The sequence below is a fragment of the Argopecten irradians genome, chromosome 12 (genome assembly GCF_041381155.1).
Source record: "Argopecten irradians isolate NY chromosome 12, Ai_NY, whole genome shotgun sequence".
In the NCBI taxonomy this organism is placed as follows: Eukaryota; Metazoa; Mollusca; class Bivalvia; order Pectinida; family Pectinidae; genus Argopecten; species Argopecten irradians.
This window is the reverse complement of record NC_091145.1, coordinates 33,377,718-33,399,149: the sequence shown is the minus strand read 5'-3', so window position 1 is coordinate 33,399,149 and position 21,432 is coordinate 33,377,718. Positions and strand designations below refer to the sequence as shown.

The 21,432-nt window shown below is 36.0% G+C and overlaps 1 protein-coding gene across 1 annotated transcript in view; it reads left to right on the top strand.

The window, feature by feature from the left end:
• Nucleotides 1-327: 327 nt before the first annotated feature.
• The window catches only part of LOC138304677 (uncharacterized), a 43,551-nt gene continuing 22,446 nt past the window's right edge, over nucleotides 328-21,432 (top strand). The window contains exon 1 of the mRNA XM_069244882.1: nucleotides 328-558. Within this exon, the coding sequence (XP_069100983.1) occupies nucleotides 468-558 (91 nt within the window). The 5' untranslated portion in view covers nucleotides 328-467. The remainder of the gene's footprint in view (nucleotides 559-21,432) is intronic.

Below are 21,432 nucleotides of genomic sequence, written 5' to 3'. Positions count from 1 at the left end.
GTTTCTACAACTCTAATAATGCTTACTCTGATCATCAAACAAAACAAGATAAAACTGCACAGAGGTTCCACTGAACCGGCACTAGTATTCCATGGTGGCACTTTCATTGTGGCACCGCAGTGGCACCAGAGGCCACACGCATATTAACAACACACATTGCCTAACAGTATTATAAATCATAAACAAGCTATGATGAATGCTTGTTAAGTTGCTAACCTGAAAGGTTTCGGGTCAGTTACTATATATCAACACAGCCTGACAGCGGTAGTAATAAGGCGGGCTCTGATTGGCTGACTGCCTGATTGCTGGCTGTAATAGCGGGCCGTCTGACGAGTACTACAGCACACTACCACGAGTCTCCCACACGAGGACAACATGGTGCCTCCCTGATCCTGGACATGAATTCGGACGATGACACTTAAGTGATATTGGATATAATTATATTTCTTATTGGAGTGTTGAATGTTATGGCTCTGGAACGAGGTATATTGCGGACTGCAGGACGGGTACGATCCGGACTTTACCGTGAACTTATTGTCGTAGCAGTTATACTTCAGCGTGAGTATTACTTTCGCTTTCCACTGCTGACAGTTGTCGCGGCAGATAACAAGCTTAGACGGAGAATTTGACAAATGGCATCACGCATGTTCATTAGACTCTAAATAGATCTTATAAACAAAGGCAGTAACATATTCATATGCAAACAAATTATTAAACTTATTTAAACTAATATCGCACGTTAAGTTATTTCCAGTGTATCGAGATAAACATCAAATCGATCAATCATTCTTTATTTACAAAACATGAAATTCAATAAAAACGGTCAACTTTTTAAAGCATTAAACCATTCATCAGTATTTTAATGTAACTTTTACCTGTATAAAACGTGAAATATGCAACAATTATCTGAAAACAATTAACACTAAGTAATCGTTAAATTATTAATGATAAATAAATTCCGAGAAAACCATGGCATTGTTCTGTCAGAAAAACGTTGACGGACTTTCATTTCAGTTATTTCTGGTGGTATATTTATCGGGACGTTTAAGTAGTTTAATATGTTCTATATAAATACTGCTTTGTTGGGCCCTATAACCTGACTCCAGTTGTTTAGATACGACATTCTAGTAAATCTCTCACCTGTTGAGAGGTTGATCTGCCAACTTGTGGAGTGTGAGGGTGACGGGCTTGCCCAAAATATTGACTTTTAAAACGTAATTAGACCTTTATCAGATGTACTGGGATATCTTGAGTAGATCTAGGTGGGCCATGGCAGCCTAAGCTAACTATTTTATCACATGGCATTTATCAGATTGTAATTCCATCAAGCAGACCATTATATACCGACGTTTTAGTACGAGTGTCAACGCCAGTCTCTGCTGGGTGCCAGGTATGCAGTGCGGATTACACACCAAATCTGAATGCAGGCAACAGAACCGGTTCTCTGTCCTACTACTGACATACGTAATGCTGTCAAGTTGAGATGGTGGTCAAAATTCTCGTTAATTGTCTACACTCACTGACCAGTCCGAAATGACGCTGACCATAACCCGTGTCACCACAGGATTTATCTACAGTAGATGCAATAACTCATCCGTTATCTTACCTTACGTCAACCACATGAATGAAAGAGGATTATGCTGGAAGGTAATTGGGCCAATATCTTAGATACCGAAATCTCAAAGTGGACGAGTATCTCGACAAGTGTATTTACTCGGATGGTCAGTAGACATTCAACACGGTGTGTCCAGTATACACCTGGTCAGTTCACATAGCCTTGGATTGACTCAGCAGTAACCATGAAAACAAATAGTTTAGCCATACGTCCATTTCAGATGAAGTTTGGGCACGTGAATGGGAAACTCAGTGGTTCGAAAGTGGAAAAAATGTTTGGCGAGATAAGACGAAATCTATGTAGTAGTATTTTGAAATCCTTCATTTCACATGAAAGTCAAGAGGAATCTCGTTCCTGTATCTTTTCAGGCTCTTGACTTAATGCGAGACGATCTGCCTGGATTATCGCGCAAATCAGAATCATCTGCAATCTTCGCATAATTGTGTAACTGTCGGGAATGTAAAAGCGCAGACAGTCTTATATATCTGACGGGTGTCTGGCTTCGGTCTGTTTCCCAGCAAATAAAACCCCTAATCAGAATAGGGGTCTGGCTGTCCATCTGAATGATGGTACAAAAGGAGTACAACATACACAGGGTTGTTTATGTAATGGAGCCCGTTACACCAAATCTAGTGTTAGAGCATGCAGCACACATGGCGTTCATCAGTCGTTAACGTCATTTTTATACACAGCAAACGCTTACTTCATACAAAAAAGACGTCATATAAGAATACGTCTGCAAATATTTCTCAACTGCAAAGAAAATACCAGTACAACAATTTGTTGTGTTTACTTGAACGAGATAGGAGTTGAACGAAATTGCTTTTTGGACGATGATAGTTTATTAGAGCGTTTGCCTTTATTACAAAACGAGTAGTTATTTCCCCGTTGGTATTTAAAAGTATAACAATACCAGTCATGTCACGTGATCCCTATCAGGAAAAACATTCGCACTTAAATGATGACGTCATCATTGTCATGACAAGACTAACAAGTTCGATTCCTATCTCGCGAAGCTCGATACAAACTGTAATTGCCCAATATAGCATTACACAATCTATTACATAGGAAAAATTAAGTAGACAAACGATCGGAATCGGTAACGCACAAACAATAAAGCTTATCTGTGATCTCCACACTGTACAAAATACACCGACTCACCCTGATCCGGTGACAAGCAGTGTTTTGTATCATATGTAATTCGTTATATTTAAAGAAGCTCATCTTTTTTACTATTTACATACCAACAATTCATTATAAACCACTCTGTGTTGCGCTTGTTGTATAAAGATTAACAGATACCGACCCTTTTAAAAACACCTCTCTCTTAATTCGGCTTGGTGGGAGTTCATTTCCTGGTCCGAAACCAGCTGCACACATTTACATTGAGTGATCCTGATGCTAAAGTGCATTATACAGGCACATTAAGATACCTGTGATAAAACGTGTTGGAATGAAGTATGTGTGTAGATGTCAAACCCAAACCTGTCCATCACAGCACTTTGATGGCTTCCTGACAAAAGTCCATGAATGACACGGTTTATGAGCTGTGATACCCTTCACGTGCCCGACTCTGATTTTTGCTGGTTTATGAAGATGACGGACAGACGTTTGACAAATGAAAGATATGGTCTCGTCAGTCTCATAAATTTTCATATGTAATTGAATTACTTCTACACTAATTCTCAACGCTTAGCATGTCGGGCTTCAAAGAAAGCGCATGCGCAATGGCAGTTTGACGGCTATAATTATAATCAGTGTTTATTCCTTCGCCTGGAAATAAGTTAACATTAACGCCTGATACTGACAGACCCTACTTGATAGTAATTATACTTACATCGCCTGCTAGTTTTATTTATCTCAATACGTATGCGTTTCATATACAGCAAGTCTACGTAAAGACATAACTGCAGTTAAAGTTACATAATTGTACTTTGAAGTCCCCAGATATTATTTTGTAACTCTCAATTAATTCAATAATCAGAAAATCGTAAATGCTCATTACAGCCAGTGGAAATTATCAAACATGACAATAAATATAAGTGACAAAAGAATACTTACATTTTAGTATAGAGGAATGACTATGCTCCAAACGTTTTAAGAGATGAAATATTAATTATTGTGAAGCAGTTGAACGAGTTCATAACTTCAGACATCACGCAGGCATTTGTTAAAGTGAACAGTCGGGCAAGGGTGGCTAAAGTCGGTAAAAATGGTGTGAATGTATCCAGTATAATTTCTTATGAAATAGAAAAATAAAATCTCTAGTCAAAATCTGTCTGCGTACGAAGAAATTAATTTAAAGTATAGCAATCCTAAAACGTCCTCGGGGCTAACTCTGTCCGTGGTTACATTTCCACGCAGCCTCGCTTTCAATGCTTTCAACTTTCTTTATTTCAATGGTCAGAACTGGGAAACGTAAGCAGAACTTGACCGTCGTATTAATATGTGAGAACTTTTGGAAGGCCAATGAACGCATTTGGACTGGTTTTCTTTGCCCGACTATTCACTTTAAATATCAAACCAGCATCTTTTCTCTTCTATAAAAATATCAGATATGAAAAATTAATCCTCTAAGAAAGTCAAACCACATACATATAAAATGTACTGAATTTATCAAAATAAAGTGACAATTTGATTGTAAATATAGTCTCATTGTTTGTCTAAATTCCACGAACTGTTTTATGAAAACCAAATCATCAATAATTCTATGAAAAGTCTTTGGGTAGTAACTAATGGATATTAATTATAGTGATACAATCTTCAGAGCAAACGTTATCAACGCTAGACCAAGTCTATTTTACTCCAATCTCGACAGATATTAGTGTCGTTAAGAATCGCTGATGTACCTACCTTATGCTCACACAACCCTGTATGACTATATATAACTACACACCAACAACATGATGCTCCAGATAGTATTAATATCTTACTATAACAAACATCTAGTTATTGCAAACAAACGTACTTTAGGCGTTTAAATAATCGAAATTGAAAATTGAGAAAAGTTTTATTCAAATTTGAATCATAAAACTATGTCATGTAATGATCTAAAATTATCTGAATTGTATGCGCATATCCAAATCACTTCTCCACAGTATTTACGGAAAGTAAGGGTTAACAGCTGCCCAAGTGGTAATTATCTATTTACTAAGATTAATAGGTAGTGATAATTAATCTGACAGAATAGGTGACATGTGAGTTATTTGGCCTAGTGGACCCTTTATCAGGGCCTAGTTGACCCTTTATTAGAACTATTTGAGCTGTTGTAGAATTTCTTATCAATATTGAAGTTAGCAATTACTTTAACAAACTCCGTCGATTCGTTAAATGGGGATGAGACATATTTATATCGTTTGTCATCTCAGAGTGTATGGATAAATGACCGGCCAATGCACCACAGTGATATAGTTTATGTTTGCCAGACCTTTTCATAAAAAAATATACTGTCTGCATATAAAGCACTTCACATAAATGAGATTTTCGCTGGTATTAGACCACGCCATGCGAGTGTTGACCATCAAATAGAGGGCCTTAAATACTCTATTGATCTTCCCCAACATTTAGAAGTGTGGAAATGCCTTTTGTTTTGAAGTTGAGAGTCTGATAGATCAGTAAGAGTTTGTTAAAACTTAACGTTGCTTTTTATGACAGAACATTACTGTCGTATTTTACCTAAACCAATTTCATGGGCATGCTTACACAAGGAAGCTGGAATGTCAGACGCGGACAGTGCGGAATAAGTATTATTGGGCTCCGTCAGTGTTAACTAGACCTGATGTTTAGTGGGCTAGTAAGTCATGTTAAGGTATTTTAACTGAAATAACAGCGGCGGTGCCGTTTCCCGTAGAAATAACTCAGAAACGAGAGATTGTCTTGGTCTCAAACGGTAATAGACACGATTTACGGACGTCTTTAGTCACGTGAACCAATTTGAAGTCCTGCTTCTGGTTGTGACATCACGCACGTGTGGCAACAAAAGGTTTCCTATGTGTGTAATTTAATTAACAGGGCTAATTTTCACTAATTTACGTTTTCATTGTTGATATTCCTTTTTGTTGTTTGGAAAGTCAGGGTTGACACGATAGAACTCAAATTTATTGTTATGGCGTGAAATGGTGACGTTCAGAAATTGGGCAGTTGCTGATGAAACGGTCTCATTCGATACGATGTGAACGGAAGTAGATTCAATCTCCTATAGTTGATTTATATTTCGAATCCATAGATTTAGAAAATATTTTCTTAAACTACTGTGCAGAACAGGAATGACAGTTGGGGATGTTTAGTGTGAATGATGGGGACCTGGTTTGGCTTTGTGGCTAGCCGAGAAGCAGTTTATGGTGTGGCAGTATTGCTAGCCGAAACTAAGAGGCGTAAGTCATACGTAATCGGATTACCGTAACCAGGCCTTTCACACACGGCTGACAGATAAAACGGGGTGTCTTCGAATTGAAATAATGAACTGATTTAACCTTAAATTATTTTGTGAAGACGTCTGTTTTATGTTTAAATACAATATAAAGCCAGTTTCGTTTATCTGCTTAGTAAGTCGGCCGTGATATTACTTATAAAGTTAATCCCCATGATATCTAACCTATACACATGTACTTAACGTATAGTTCACTGACAGTACAGCGAAAAATACACAAATTACAGTGTATGTTTAATATGAAATATTAAAGCTGGCCATGTCCTTTACAACCTGTAATCATTAGTTTTTAGCCTTGCCTTTGACAAATGGTGTAAGTCGTTTTATCCTACTAGAAGTGGAGACAAGGTTGAAATAAAGCGATGTACAATCAATTTGTATGCATTTATAATGGCATAAATTTATGCCTGATTTTTTGTACTTTGATTAATAGTTTTGAAATAAGCAAATGTTTTTCTACTTACAAATTTACATACTGCGAACAATTAAGATAAACAAGATAGTATAATAAACATATTTGATGATGATGATGATGATGATGATGATGATGATGATGATGATGATGGTAAATTGGAATTTAGAGATTGGGCGCTGAACTTTTAAAACAATGATAATAATAATTTTGAATTAACTATATAACTAAGAATGCAATGCATAATTGCAGTAGTGGACACGCTGAAAGGCGCCATGGTACTTATCTAACTTAGACGTGCTAAACAAAATAAGTATATGTTACCACTTAACTCCACGTAATCCGTTTAATATTCGGATTATAAGCCCTCTTGACTTGGCCGATCGACTCCAGTAGTACTTGAGAGAGGACACTCTAAGCCACCAATGTCGGCTGATCTCGTCAGGGTGGCTAGTAATGGGATATCCCAAATAAAACGTTATTAGTTAGCTTCAATCTCCGAGCTGGTATCTCATAAAGTTTCTACATAACGAGGAAGTGGCGAATACCTTGAGCAAGGGCTAGTGTTGTGTTTTGTGCTTTTTATCTTGTTTTTTTTTCTCTCTCAGGCGATGGCATATTGATTTCTAGAGTAGAGGTTCTTTTATAAGTATTGGTTCACCATTTTTTCATAATCTAAATGTTACATTTTTCCACTAACTTAATCCTTATTACAATTTAGATTGTTTAATAATTTTGTGCAAGCTTCAGTTGTTAACATTTCTGACACCTTTTTACTAACGTAAACCTATTAAATTACGTTTTAGTTGATGTTAAATTGGGTTTAAGCTTCAACAATCATCTTAAAGCCTATCCACTACCTTAAACTTAATTACAATTTAGATTATTTAATACAAAGTTGTGAGTTTTCTATTCTTCTTTATAAATCCTTCACGAACAATTTTCCACAGATTTCTACTATCGGAACATTTATTCATGGACGATTTCATTATTTCGATTTAACCATAGTCCAATATATACAATTGAATCATGCACATTACGTTATTACAACTTAGTAATGCCAACTGTGGGCTGATATTTAATAATGGATTGACTACAATGGATTGGTTATACAGTATCTATATTCATCTATATTCTGTTGTTTATTAATCCATATTCTGTTGTTTATTAATCCATATTCTGTTGTTTATTAATCCATATTTTGTTGTTTATGAATTAAACTAATACATGATATCAGAAAGAACATGTTTCTACTGAATGTCACATTTACTTTATCTGAAAAATATCTGTTTACAAAACCTATGATTTTCCATCGATATTTCCGTACGAGATAATCTTTAATTCTGTTTTTCCGTATAATCGTGTCTTACGAAGAAAATTATATCAAGTTTCTTTTGTCATTGGCTTTCGTTAGTCATTGGAAATATTAATATTTTGTTTCTAAACTCACTTTTACACATTCTTATATACACGCCAGTGATCGATTGTTCCCTGAATTTTGCCCTCGTTTCCAGCTCAGCTTTACAAACCTTTATCTGCCGTCGTGATACTATATGTTTCACTTAGCAATAGTAATTACTCATTACAAATTTCACACCGCCATGATAATTACCATACAGCCTTGATAATATGATCATCACGTAGACTTGTCTATTGGTTTTACTAATAACTAGGATCCCTTTCTCAGGTCTGTATTGTGTACAGAACAGTAAATCAGCCATTGCCACTTCAGGTGTACCTAATGAGAAATGGTTGCCCTGGAATATATACATTCCTAAGTCGACCTGAACGACACAAGTAAAATAAACCTGGCTTTGCCTTATCGTTTGAAATATGTATCGGCCATTCGGATCTGATAAAATATGCCTGATTCACGAATAATCCGATTTCTACAGGTAAATACATTAAGGTCAGTTAGATGGCGATGATAACTGACCAGTCTTGTTAGAGAAAAAAAAAACTTGGATGACCACGGGCCAAGATTTGACAAGTCGGTGTACTTAGTCTTACGGTAAATATGTATAACAAAACGCTGTCCAGAAATGGTTGACTACATGTTACTGGAGGGGGAATGAGTGAAATATCATCAGAAATACTCAAACTAAATGACGATTTCGCGGTAACATTGTTGTGGGTTTATGAAGGTTTTGTATTTTTCTCAGTTCTTATTTTTATTAATATTAAAAGAATAGTAAGTAGAAAAAAGCTAACCATCCATGTTCTATTGACGTTAATTGTGTATTGACTCATCAGTTACACATACAAGACGTCACTACACGACATTCAAATGGTATATCATATAATACAGGCAGTACCATAGACACTACGACATTCAGACGAGTATGACTGCTTGACAAATGACAAATGTTATTGCTAATATCTCTAGATATTTAACATTAAAATGTTGTATTGATTTATTCATAATAGACGTGTTGAAATATTAGGTTTTTTTTTCATAATTTCTACGGATATCAAAGTAAACTAGACATTCAAAACAAAACGAAATTCATCCTCAACATCTTTTAAATTACATAAAGTATAAATTCTTAAACGCTGTGGCATAATTTGTTGACGACCCTTTCTTCATTGAAGCTGAGCTCAAAGATTCGCAATTAGGAAATTTACTTCAGGTCACCTTTCAAAATTGCACATGTAATCTCAAAAAGACATCATGGACTATAGTGAACATACGACTTTCTGTGGTAACATCGTTGTAGAACATCTACAGCCGCCTATGTAAGTAGACCATTACTGTCCGGCCGAACTTGATATTAATGACTGAAGTGATACTTCTGCAATGTTGTCGGCGGAATGGGTCCACGAAAATACATTTATCCGAGATTTTTATCTCTGAAATTCGTCTATCTGATACACAGCTCTCGGAAACGCATTTATCTTTGAAATATATGTTGTGGATTATGACAGTCGGTCAGTGATTAACTTCTGGTCAGTAAAGGGTCAGACCACAAAGGCAATGTCCATTATACCGCTCCTAGGCTCTCATAAAATACAATGACCGGTATATCAAATTGGTCATTTTTTATCAAAACTAAACTGTGTATCCAAACCACTGAGTAGCATTGGAAGGTTGTGATATAGAGGTTAATGAAGATTCAGTGTTAAACTCGAGTTATTTAAATTATATATCTTGAGACTGTAATGTAAACGGACAGGAATTGAAATATGCATTATTATTTATATAGATGTTTTAAAATGTATCTATGTCGAAAATTCAATTGATATGTGCAAAATATAAAGCTTATAGTTTTTAAGCATTGTTAGTTTGATTTGATAGGTAGCGCCCCCAAACTCAATTAAACAAAGTATTCCTGTTGTTTTTTACAGTATCCTATAAATTATAAAGATGAGTAAACAGTACCAATTTATACATATAATGTTTTCTAACGTGGTAGCGGGTAACTTGCTATATTAGGGAGGGGGTCGAATTCGGGGGGGGGGAGGGGGTCAGACCGTTGACATGGAAGATGGATGCTCTTTTATGGTGGGGGGTATACAGACCGTCGACATGGAGATGGAGGGGTATTGTCGGGGAGGAAAACAAGAAACAGGAAGTCGGAACATGTGCACCAATTATATACGATCAAGGTACAGATTAGAGAAAGGCGGAAGACTCCAACCAAAATTATACGTACAACCTAAGCGACCATTTTCCGAATTAAATAATAATTAAATAATTGTATTCGTTAGGTTTGCTCTGGTAAACATTACCATGAAACAGTGAGGGGGTGAATGGGGAGGCACATTTCCGCTTGTACGCCGTCCCGAATCATCTTGTCTTAACTGTGCTTTACTCGTCGTCTTCAAGATGCCTTTATATTTTTAAACATGAAATTGATAATTAAAATCGACAGTTTCAATTTAAATTTCTCACTGAATCATCGTTGAAAATTTCAAAAGTTTTGGGGTGAAATGCAGAGAGTAGTTTTTTGGGCTTGTGTTAAATGCATAAACATGTTCTATGTTTTAGTTATAACCGTTAGAGTTTTTGCTATCGCTGTTTTCCTCAGACTATTCCACACGAACGTTATACGCTTTACCAGACTGTCATGTCTACTTTATACTTCTAAACAGCATGACACCTTCGATGATGGTATAAACACGAAAACTATAAGGCGATTATATGGTGTAAACACTTAAACTATAAGGCGATTATATGGTGTAAACATGTAAACTATAAGGCGATTATATGGTGTAAACACTTAAACTATAAGGCGATTATATGGTGTAAACACTAAACTATAAGGCGATTATATGGTGTAAACATGTAAACTATAAGGCGATTATATGGTGTAAACACGTAAACTATAAGGCGATTATATGGTGTAAACACGTAAACTATAAGGCGATTATATGGTGTAAACACGTAAACTATAAGGCGATTATATGGTGTAAACACGTAAACTATAAGGCGATTATATGGTATAAACACGTAAACTATAAGGCGATTATATGGTGTAAACACTAAACTATAAGGCGATTATATGGTGTAAACATGTAAACTATAAGGCGATTATATGGTGTAAACACTAAACTATAAGGCGATTATATGGTGTAAACATGTAAACTATAAGGCGATTATATGGTGTAAACACGTAAACTATAAGGCGATTATATGGTGTAAACACGTAAACTATAAGGCGATTATATGGTATAAACACGTAAACTATAAGGCGATTATATGGTGTAAACACTAAACTATAAGGCGATTATATGGTGTAAACATGTAAACTATAAGGCGATTATATGGTGTTAACACGTAGACTATAAGGCGATTATATGGTGTAAACACGTAAACTATAAGGCGATTATATGGTGTAAACTATAAGGCGATTATATGGTATAAACACGTAAACTATAAGGCGATTATATGGTGTAAACACGTAAACTATAAGGCGATTATATGGTGTAAACACGTGGTAAGAAACACATTCAACAGGTCATGGAAAGGATGAATAACATAGCGATACTTTCAACGATGAAAACTATTTCATTCAAGCTGTAAGGTACACACATTCAACAATGGAGATTTTGTAGGGCGATTTAGTGTGTAAAATCTTCGTTTTAGTTTAGGTGAACGTCATAGTTATCACTAGCACCTGTTCAAAGTTATACAGCTTCTGTTAGCTAAATATTACCAGTAATAATATTCAACAATGAAATTATCGCTATTTCATCAATACTTTTAGTGATTTGTTAAACGTAAGTATTACATCATTATTTTAATAAATATCGTTTATTGTACTGCTTTGAGGCTTCCTCAGTACTATCACGTCAATTGCAAGTGGACGCTAGTTCAAAAGTTTTTTAATTACTGGTGTAATTGTATCACTTGAATTACTGTTTGAATGATTTATTTTTTTAATGTTTGACAGAGATTAATCACTGATATTTTTCGTAAAGTTTGACCATTTTAATGACTGATGTAAAAGCCATTAAAATCATTTAAATTAATGTCATAGATAAAGTTCTATTACTCTACGGCCTTATGTGAACCTATGTATAAATTTCAATTTTCGTCAATTCCATACTAGATAGCTGCTTAAGTTTCATTGACGTAACAACAACTTTCAATTTCATCCATTTGATAACCTTTAAAAATTCCATCAACATGATAAATGCTGCGTATACGTATCAATTTAATATATGTAAATTTTGTCATCAATTTGATAGTGAAAATTGTCATCAGGTTAATTAAAATTCATTTTTTATCAATTAAATCCGTGTTAAAAACTTTCATCAATTTGATAATTGTTAAAGATGCTCCACCGCCGACAGAGCATAAATGATATTTATCACTTGAACAATAATTGATGTTTAATCGTGTTTATATGTGTCTAATTTACACAAAAAATAATATGAAATAGTTTATTTTGCATTTAGTGCATGCGCAATCAGTACTTCATTCCATATATAATATAGTGCCATGGAATTTTTTCGGGATGCAATTAATTATTTCTTGTAATTTTAACTTGAAGTTAAAGTGGAAGCTCAAACTTTCCAATGGTGGTAATGGTGTAAAGTAATTAAGTAACTTTTGTAACTGAAGAAAAATACTAAATCGTCTGCTCCTGTTTTTGATAGTGAAATATACCATTTGTCAGCGGTGGAGCATCTTTAACATGTTCGTCAATTGGATAAGTGTAAAAACTTTAATATATTAATTTGATACGTGTTTAAACTTTCTTCAATTGGATACTTGTAAAAAACTTTAATTAATTTGAAAAGTGCTATTTTTTCTTATAAATTTGATACGTGCTAAAACTTTTATTATTTTGATACGTGTTTAAACTTTTATTATTTTGATACGTGTTAAAACTTTCATCAATTAAATACGTGATAAAACTTTTATTAATTTAATAAGTGTTAAAACTTTTATTAATTTAATAAGTGTTAACATGTTTATCTACTAAATATATGCTAAAACTTTAATCAATTTATTCTGTTGGTGTTTTACATTTATAAATTTTCATCAATTCAGTTAGTGTTACCTAACTGCTACGATTTTCATCATTTATTGAGAACTGATGCTAAGTATAGTCAATTTGTAACTGCTGTAAGTTTCATATACTTTTATTACTAAGGATGTTACGTTTCATGTTTCATTAATTTAATGAATTCTATAAATATAACAACTGTACAATGGAGGATGTTAATGACTCCTGCAAATTTCATCACTTAAATGTTTATGAAAATTCCATTAATTAAAAAACTGCTCTAAGATTCAGCATTTCATTAACCGCTTTATTTAAGTTCAATAGTTATGACAAATTCTGTAAATGCCGCCACTTTCATATTTGTTAGTCATGAATTTAAGGATTACTATGAGTTTCATTAACATAAATTGTTTGATGAATTTTCCGTCATTTTAATGCCCGCTATACCTTTCACCAGTTGATGATTGCTATAGTTTTTAACTACTGCTGTACATGTTTCATTATTTATTCCATCACTCGCCATTTAATGCCCCATTAATCACTGATTTAGTGTGATCGCACTCTCTGTAGATCCCCTCCCCACATGAGATTATTTTGTTAATGTTTTGTACCGTATGAATTTAACTTGGTGTGGTGTTGCTATTACGTCCTGGTGAGGAGAGAACATCTCCAGCTCATTATCATTAATCATTATTTACCATGTACCCAAACTCACTGTAATCTCACAGCGTGTAACCTTTAACTGCTAGCTGTGCCTCTTATACTGAACATAATACTCAATTTTCTGGAATTAATGCTTACCAATAGATGTAGCGCCCGTTTATACTGTTATGTAGATAGCGATGTATTATACTTGGTAGGGTTGTCAATCACAGCGATCACTGTGTGCCGACCACTGTCACCAACAACTCAGCCCAGACAATCAGCTGGTCTGCAAGGGGTGGAATTCATAATTTGGAAATACTAACAAAATTAATTTTGCTTCATACTGAAAGGCTATTCAATATAATCATTGTGTGATATAACTAAAATATCTAGGCAATACATCACTATCATTCCAATGATGTAATCTTTCGAATAATGGTGGGTTTTTTATTTAACCAATTTATATTGGTTGCATTTTCATCCATCGAAATGTATATGCTATAACGTTACATTTAGACGAACTCTTACCATATGGGATATCCATTTACTGGCCAATATTAAGAGTAATGTTATTTTAAGACAAGTAGTTTATGATATAACACTGATCACTAGAGCCCTAAATGAATCCATCCCTTTCGCCTAAACACTGCTCGCTAGTTCCCTTAATTAGCTCCCCCTCTTAAATGAGACTCCGCTCGCTTCTTCCCTTAACCCTTCCAAACTCAGAAACCATACTGGTGTTGCAGTACACCGTCGAGATGTCGAACAATGGGGATACTGGCTCTAAAAACATCTGTCCTCATTTCCCTTCCATAAATAAAAATTGAATAGGGTTTGACTTTAAAGTTTAATTGACGACATGATATTACATTTCCCTTTTCAATATGGAAGAAGATCATAAGATCTAACAGTCCTAATGATGGCACTAAGTACAGTATAGATGTACATTTCATGGGTTCTGCGTCACCTCACACCGTGTGTAGTCGACAGACATACCAGTGTTAACATTAAAATTAACATTTTAAAACGCATCTTAAATTTGTCTCAATTTAGCGGGGGTTGTTGACGATCATTTTCACAACATGCCCGAAAATCTTGCTCCGGGCGACAAGTTGACGGTTTATGTTTGGCGAAACACGCTGCGCTTAAACAGTAGCGAGCATTTATAAAAAAAAAATGTCTGAACAAAACCACTGGCTGTTGTAATTGAAATATGTAGTAGATTAGTTGATGATAGGCTTGGTGAGCGGTGATTTTTGTAGGACGATTTGTCACGCATGTCAATCAACATTGTACCATGTAGAAACAAGTATGTTTAATGACAAAGGCACAACATATATAGCAGAGCCGTATTAACACTCAATCTGAAATCGCTGACTGTAAAAATAAGAGGACTTTGTTTAGAGTCGCGGACTTGGATCCTTGTTTAGATATGGTGACCCTCAGTTCGTCGTTTTGGTATGTTGGTACCAGTGTCCCATGGTTGTTGTAGTTTTGAAGAGATTGTCCTCAATTTGTGTTGAACAGTAAGCAATTATCTCTCCAATATTTCTTAATAAAATAAACAATAACTTCTCAACGTACAATGTTGAATATTGCTGTCTAAGGTCTTCAACGACGAAGTTGTATTTCATTTCGTTCGAATGAAAATCAACATTGAATGCTCGTGATTTCACTTAAAAGTCCTATTGTAAGTCATCATGTTTACAAAGTGAATCGTCACGGTTGTTGAATCAGACATATTATGCTGATATTTGACATACAGTTATTGCTTTAACCTAGGACAATGCACTATTGTACTGTACCAACTGTGACCTCTCGCACAACTGACCATCAGGATTATTTCATTTGACTTTGACAGTGAATTGTGTATCCCATCTAGACAGCCTACCTTAATCTGCATGTTGGCAATATTATATCAATGTGTGGAGGCCACACATGGCCAGATGTGATTACGGACGTCTGTTACCTGACAAACGTATGTCCACCGTAATCAATATTTCACGATGGGTCATATTGTATCGTCAGTATAATTGTTGTTGCTATGGTGATAGTGATATTCCAAGTATAATCAGCTGACCTACCTGTGGAAGGTGATTAACCTAGTTACGGACACACACTGTATTATAACATACACTTGTAATTTGTCAAGCAATTGAAATTCTTTTCTCTTTTTTTGCCAAGTCATAAAATGCCTTTAATGAGTTTACTGGTGATTTGAGTGGTGCTGCTATCGTGTTGTCTTCGTAATTATCGGTGATCTTAATATGTGATCTCTATAAATACTACCTATATCATTGTCGTGTGACAGATCACTTCCATTGTGAGCTGTCACTAAGCCGCGCCACTTGTACTTCATTACTCGGGCGGAGGTATCTTTAAATATTCTCTCTTGTCTTCAAAGGCCAGTTCTACCCCATGTGGAGCTCTTGTATGGTCATGCGTATAATTTAAAACGCATGAAATAACATCTATTGAATGTTTGACGGGTATTGAGGTCTCCGAGGAATGGTCCGCAGCTTTCGTAGTAAACCAAAGTGAACAAGTAAAGCTTCGGAAATAATAAAAACAGGAGCATGGCTGGTGTGCAGCGTGTGGTTATTTTGCCTTAACTAACAATTGTAAACAGACAACTTTTTCGATAATATATAAGGAGTAACCCTAACTTTCTCTCTTCATCCGCTATTTTTACATGAGGGGGTATGTAGGCAGTGACAGGGACATTTTGTGTTGTATCAGGCTATTTGTAGTTTTATCTACAGCAGTGTGGGAATATGGAGTTGAGGTGATTGATATCCCATTTTAGTACATTAGGAGAGCTTGCGAGCAGGTAATTGTACAGCTCCGTCACCCCTAGACCGTGTCCATCTTACGTTGTGCATTATAAATGGCCTCGCACACGCGAGACATGCACACTCGAATAAACAAAACGCTCACCTAGGGAGTGTTTACATCTTCGATAGGAATGATGTGAGATTATAAACGGATAGAGTAGCTTTATAGTCCTACAGCCTTTTAGAGTTGTATCGAACTGTGTACCACAGAACTTCGAATGGCGACTGTGTTGGTTCTCTCTCTTCTTCTGATAATTTCTTGTCTGAGCAATATTTCTTGTGAATCATTGTAGATAGGGTGATGATCAAACCCGGGACCTACTTGTTAATATCCTGTACACTACCGTTAGGTCTATAATGACTTTGACCATGACATTGAAGCCAAGGTCAAAGGTGAAATAGGCTCATTGATTTTTTTCTTGATGAAAACTTAGTAACCATGTGGAGTAATAGTTGGTATTTGTGACCTTGCTGTAAAGGTCAAAGATAAAGTGCCATTTTAACGGTAATATGATCATGATGGAAAAAAAATCCAATGAAATAAATGTACTTTGCATTTACAAATGCATCAAATTTACATATACACAGACAATGACCATAAGGGGAAACAAATGTTTTGTTTGCAAAATACTCTATATAAATTTCGTTTATGAACTTTTTATGATCACAAACCATCTGATGTATACAGCGTTTTGGTGGCATGACACAGCCAAAAGTAAGTTATGTACTATTGAAGCAGCATCACTGTTGCTTTAATATAAAAAATCATTTGGAAGTCTGTATCAGACCCCCTCACGTGACGATGACGTCATCCAGAAGAGAGACAGAGCACTCGATAAGATCACAATGATAATTGAAATGAGGATATTGTTTCATAGCCTGCCATTCTTTACACCTGTCATCCAACACCTGTGTGTCTGCGAGTTCTTTACACTGTCACAAGGGGGCGATCAAGTCGCGTGTACTCCGAGTATTAGTGTAGCCGGAAGCCCAATAAAAGATAACATTTATATTGTAGTAAAGTCTCCACGATAGTTTTACTGGTAGTCTGAGAGGGATTGGTGTACAGAACGTCCATTACACCCTTCTCTCGTGTTATTTCACTGTCTACCGAACCCGATAATGGCGCTTATGTAACAACATTCCCGGAGAACTTAAAACGGCTGAACTACGGGCCTGACATAGTACGCTTTCATCTGCAGTACTAAAACGTCACAATAGGCGCGAGGCTGACAGTTTTACAGTCTCTCCTTCAAACTGACGGTATTTACTTGGCCAAAGGTGAGATAATTGGATTGACGATACACATATCTATTTACAAAACACCCCAATGATCAGAACAGGCTGCACACGTAACATGACAGACTAACGCACGTAACATGACGGACTAACACACGTAACATGACGAACTAACACACGTAACATGACGGACTAACATACGTAACATGACGGACTAACATACGTAACATGACGGACTACAGAAGCAAGTCTTGCAAGACTGGGATATCATTGCAGGGCATTGTACCTGATGCCCCTATATTTGTACAATTAGTATTTAGTATTCATGGATCGAGCTGACGAGTCACCAAATAACACATGCAGCATTTATAATAGCCAAACGTTTGGTGATAGAAATCGTGCGTCATTTCGTCGTCGATATCAACACCTACACGGATTTGTCATCTGTTCAAGGAACTAAGACAAATTCTGTCTTAGGTATAGAAGAAAAAACACGAATAATGCAAATGTTAATTAGAAATATATTCAAATTAGCATTTCAGGTATGTGTCACTTTCGCTTAATTATGGTGTACGCATAATATGCTCTTCGTTAGAATATTACCAGTGGAGTCATGTTACTTTTTGTGTCTACCTTGGCCTTAAGTGACTTCCAGGTTTAGGTGAGTTGTTTAATAAAGGCATATAAAGACAATTCTAACCTTCCCCATGGCTTCCTGATATATCAGCCGATATTAAATACAATGTTAATGTAGCATCAACAAAAATATGTCTAATTCCAACAATAGCGTGTCATTTTGCAATAGGGTTGAGAGGCCGGCTACATAAAAAGTATTTTTGCGGGGAAATTATGATTTTTCAATACACTGTAGTGTCGCGTCCTCCAATGACTTGGTGCCAGACAGCGGTGGTGAAGACAATCTGATGTGTCTAGTCGGTCCTCACACGAGATGACTCTCATGGGACGATGAACTAGGATAATGGCACATTAGCTTGTAGCATCTCGCACCTGTTCTGCGCGAATGGCTCTTAGTACTGTCTTGGAAAAACTCCTCAATGATAATTATGAACAAAGTAAATTTGCCTCTGCTTTGAAGAAATTAGTCTAAAGCATGTTACCGAGTAAATCAGCGCCATTTTATCGAATAGCTGGCAGGGTTAAATGTGTGACGGATAATTTTGACGCTGTGTAAATCAGCGGAGTGGTGACCGCAGGCTTTTTGGTGTCGTTTCTTAGCAGAAAGGTGGCTAAACGTAACGTCGACACTTCGACAAGATACTGCATTGAATACAACTCCATCACGACTGGTTCCCGGTTTTGGAGATTGCGGCTCCTTAGGGATTCCAGCGCGAAGTGTTTCAGTGCTGTTTTACGCAGGTCTTTCGTGACAAGCGGACATCCAAGTTTCTGAGACATGTAGAAGGCGAGCCAAGATGCAGTACAATATATACCCCAGGCTAATAAATGGACCTGTCGGTCAACGGTTTTTATCCCTCCTCTCTGTCCACACATCGTAAATCAAGGTCAAGAACAAACAGGTTTTGTCCTATCATTGCCCAGAAACAATGTGACAAAATATGCTGCAGTATAAAGAGGTATACTATTGTTTAAGACTTTATGGTGAAGTGTTAAACAGGATCACCTGATGAGCGTCCGCCTGTTTCATTTGATGGCAGCGGTGGGATCACTTTCCGCTATCAGCCTCCACTACATGATACGTGTGTCCATGCATTGGTTACTTAAAGGGACAATTCAGTCTAAGAGAACATTAAAATTTGTACATATATCAGAAAAAACTCAGTTCTAATGGAAATTAGATCAGTCGGTTTTACTGTGATATGCCTGAAAAGCCCACGGTGGCGACATGTGTGTGAAATGTTCAAACTTGCTCGCTGTCCGCCATTACACATTGTGGTCGAACTTCTTGTATGCCGAACCCTGTCCCTTGCGTGTAGAGTAATGCAACTTTTGTCTAGAACTGTTCAAATCGCTCTGACAGTAGTGTGTTTACCTTATTAGGTGAATTGTCTTGCCTAAAAATCATTTTATCACTATCTCTGTGGTTATGTAGTTTATTTGTTTAACGTGCGTGACTTTGGCTCGGGTATGGGTACAGAGTCCATATTGTACCTGCTTAATCGTATTGATCAACGATTTGATATTTCAACGATATTAATTAAAATACTAAACAATGACGTGGAATTTGTCAATATTTTATGTTATATGTTTCATAAGAAATGTAGAACAATACATTTATGCCATATTTTGCTTCTTGGTTATGTAAAAGAATTAGCCTGAGTGAATTGTCCCTTTAATAGTGAATTAATTTTTAAGGTTTTCGTTAACATCTTTTTGTAAAATTGGGGATGTTGTGATATATTGATTTGTTTTGTTGTTGCTTGACACAAATCAGTAAATCACTTTTCGTTAATGTTGCTGAGGATCATGCATTGCAAGCCAATTATGCCACCTGACCTTTCGCTATACACTTGTTTAATATGAGAGAATAGGTATGCATATACTACTATACATTTCAAATTCATAATATTTTTTTCTAAAAAGGTAACAGTGTTATTTTATTGGTACTACTCATCACAGCGGTACCGTCAGTCTTGTTTTTTTAGTTCTTCGACAATGAGCTCCATGAATGGACTGACATTAGCCATGTGTAAGGAATTACAAGCTAACTCTTGTATAAAGAAAGTTTATTTATGTTTGACGTATCGCCCTGCGGTCACTGGTCTGCATCAATTGCGCCAACTTCTAAAAGAGACATTTTTACAATACTGGATTAGTACACTAACGGCACCGCATACTCCTTGTTTACGATCGTCAGAAGAGCAACAGCGGTACAGGGATCGGAAGATACCGCACAGTAAATACCAGCTCCTTCCGATACCTATCTTAATGTATATACACGTGGTCTAGCGTAAAACTGATATATATGTTTTATTTAGAAATCGAATCGATTTGCCGAGGTTTTATTTGAAAAGTATGTTATTTTCAGAGATGCCATAGAAAATGTTCTGATCAGTTGTACGTGGCACTGCCTGGTAAGTTAGTTATAGATTGACGGTGGTTTTCATACACACAGCGGTAGAAACAGATAGTACGTTGTAATTCAAATGATGAATTATAATTTTATGATCGTATTCAACACTAGATCGTTCGCATGAGAGTTTTATCAACTATTGCTTTGAACAGGATATTAGGACGGCTGATAGACGCTTGTTCGAGATTTGAATTCTGGTGGTTCGTGCCAGAGGCAGAGTGAGTTCTGAGCTTCCGCCGGTAGCAAACGTACTGTACTGATGGTTAGACGATTGTGAAGTGTTAAATAAAGCTAAATATTTTGTTTATGCATCAAACTTATTTCAAGGTTAAACTAGGAATCATGCAAATTCACATAAAACATATTTTCACTTAAAATATTTGCATCCAACTTGTATCTTCGATACCAGCTGGCGGATTATACATCAATTCTAATATTTAGATTGCGCCCTCCTGATGAAATACTCGTGCACTTACTGTAGGAGTTTCCCCATTCTCTTTAGATTTACATTGTCATCAAAGTTGATCAATTTTTGTTTCTCAGCGTTAGACAATAAGTAAATGATTACCTCTCTAGTTACATGTAGTAATAAAATTTCCTCTGAGTTGGTTTAAATAAATTTAGTAATAGTCTAAATATTTTGATCAATCTAAAGAGAATGAGTACCATGTGTGAAGGAACCCGAGAAGCTCCGAAATAGCATGGCAATGATATACGAAAGGAACTCCTCTAAACTCTACATTTTATCAAT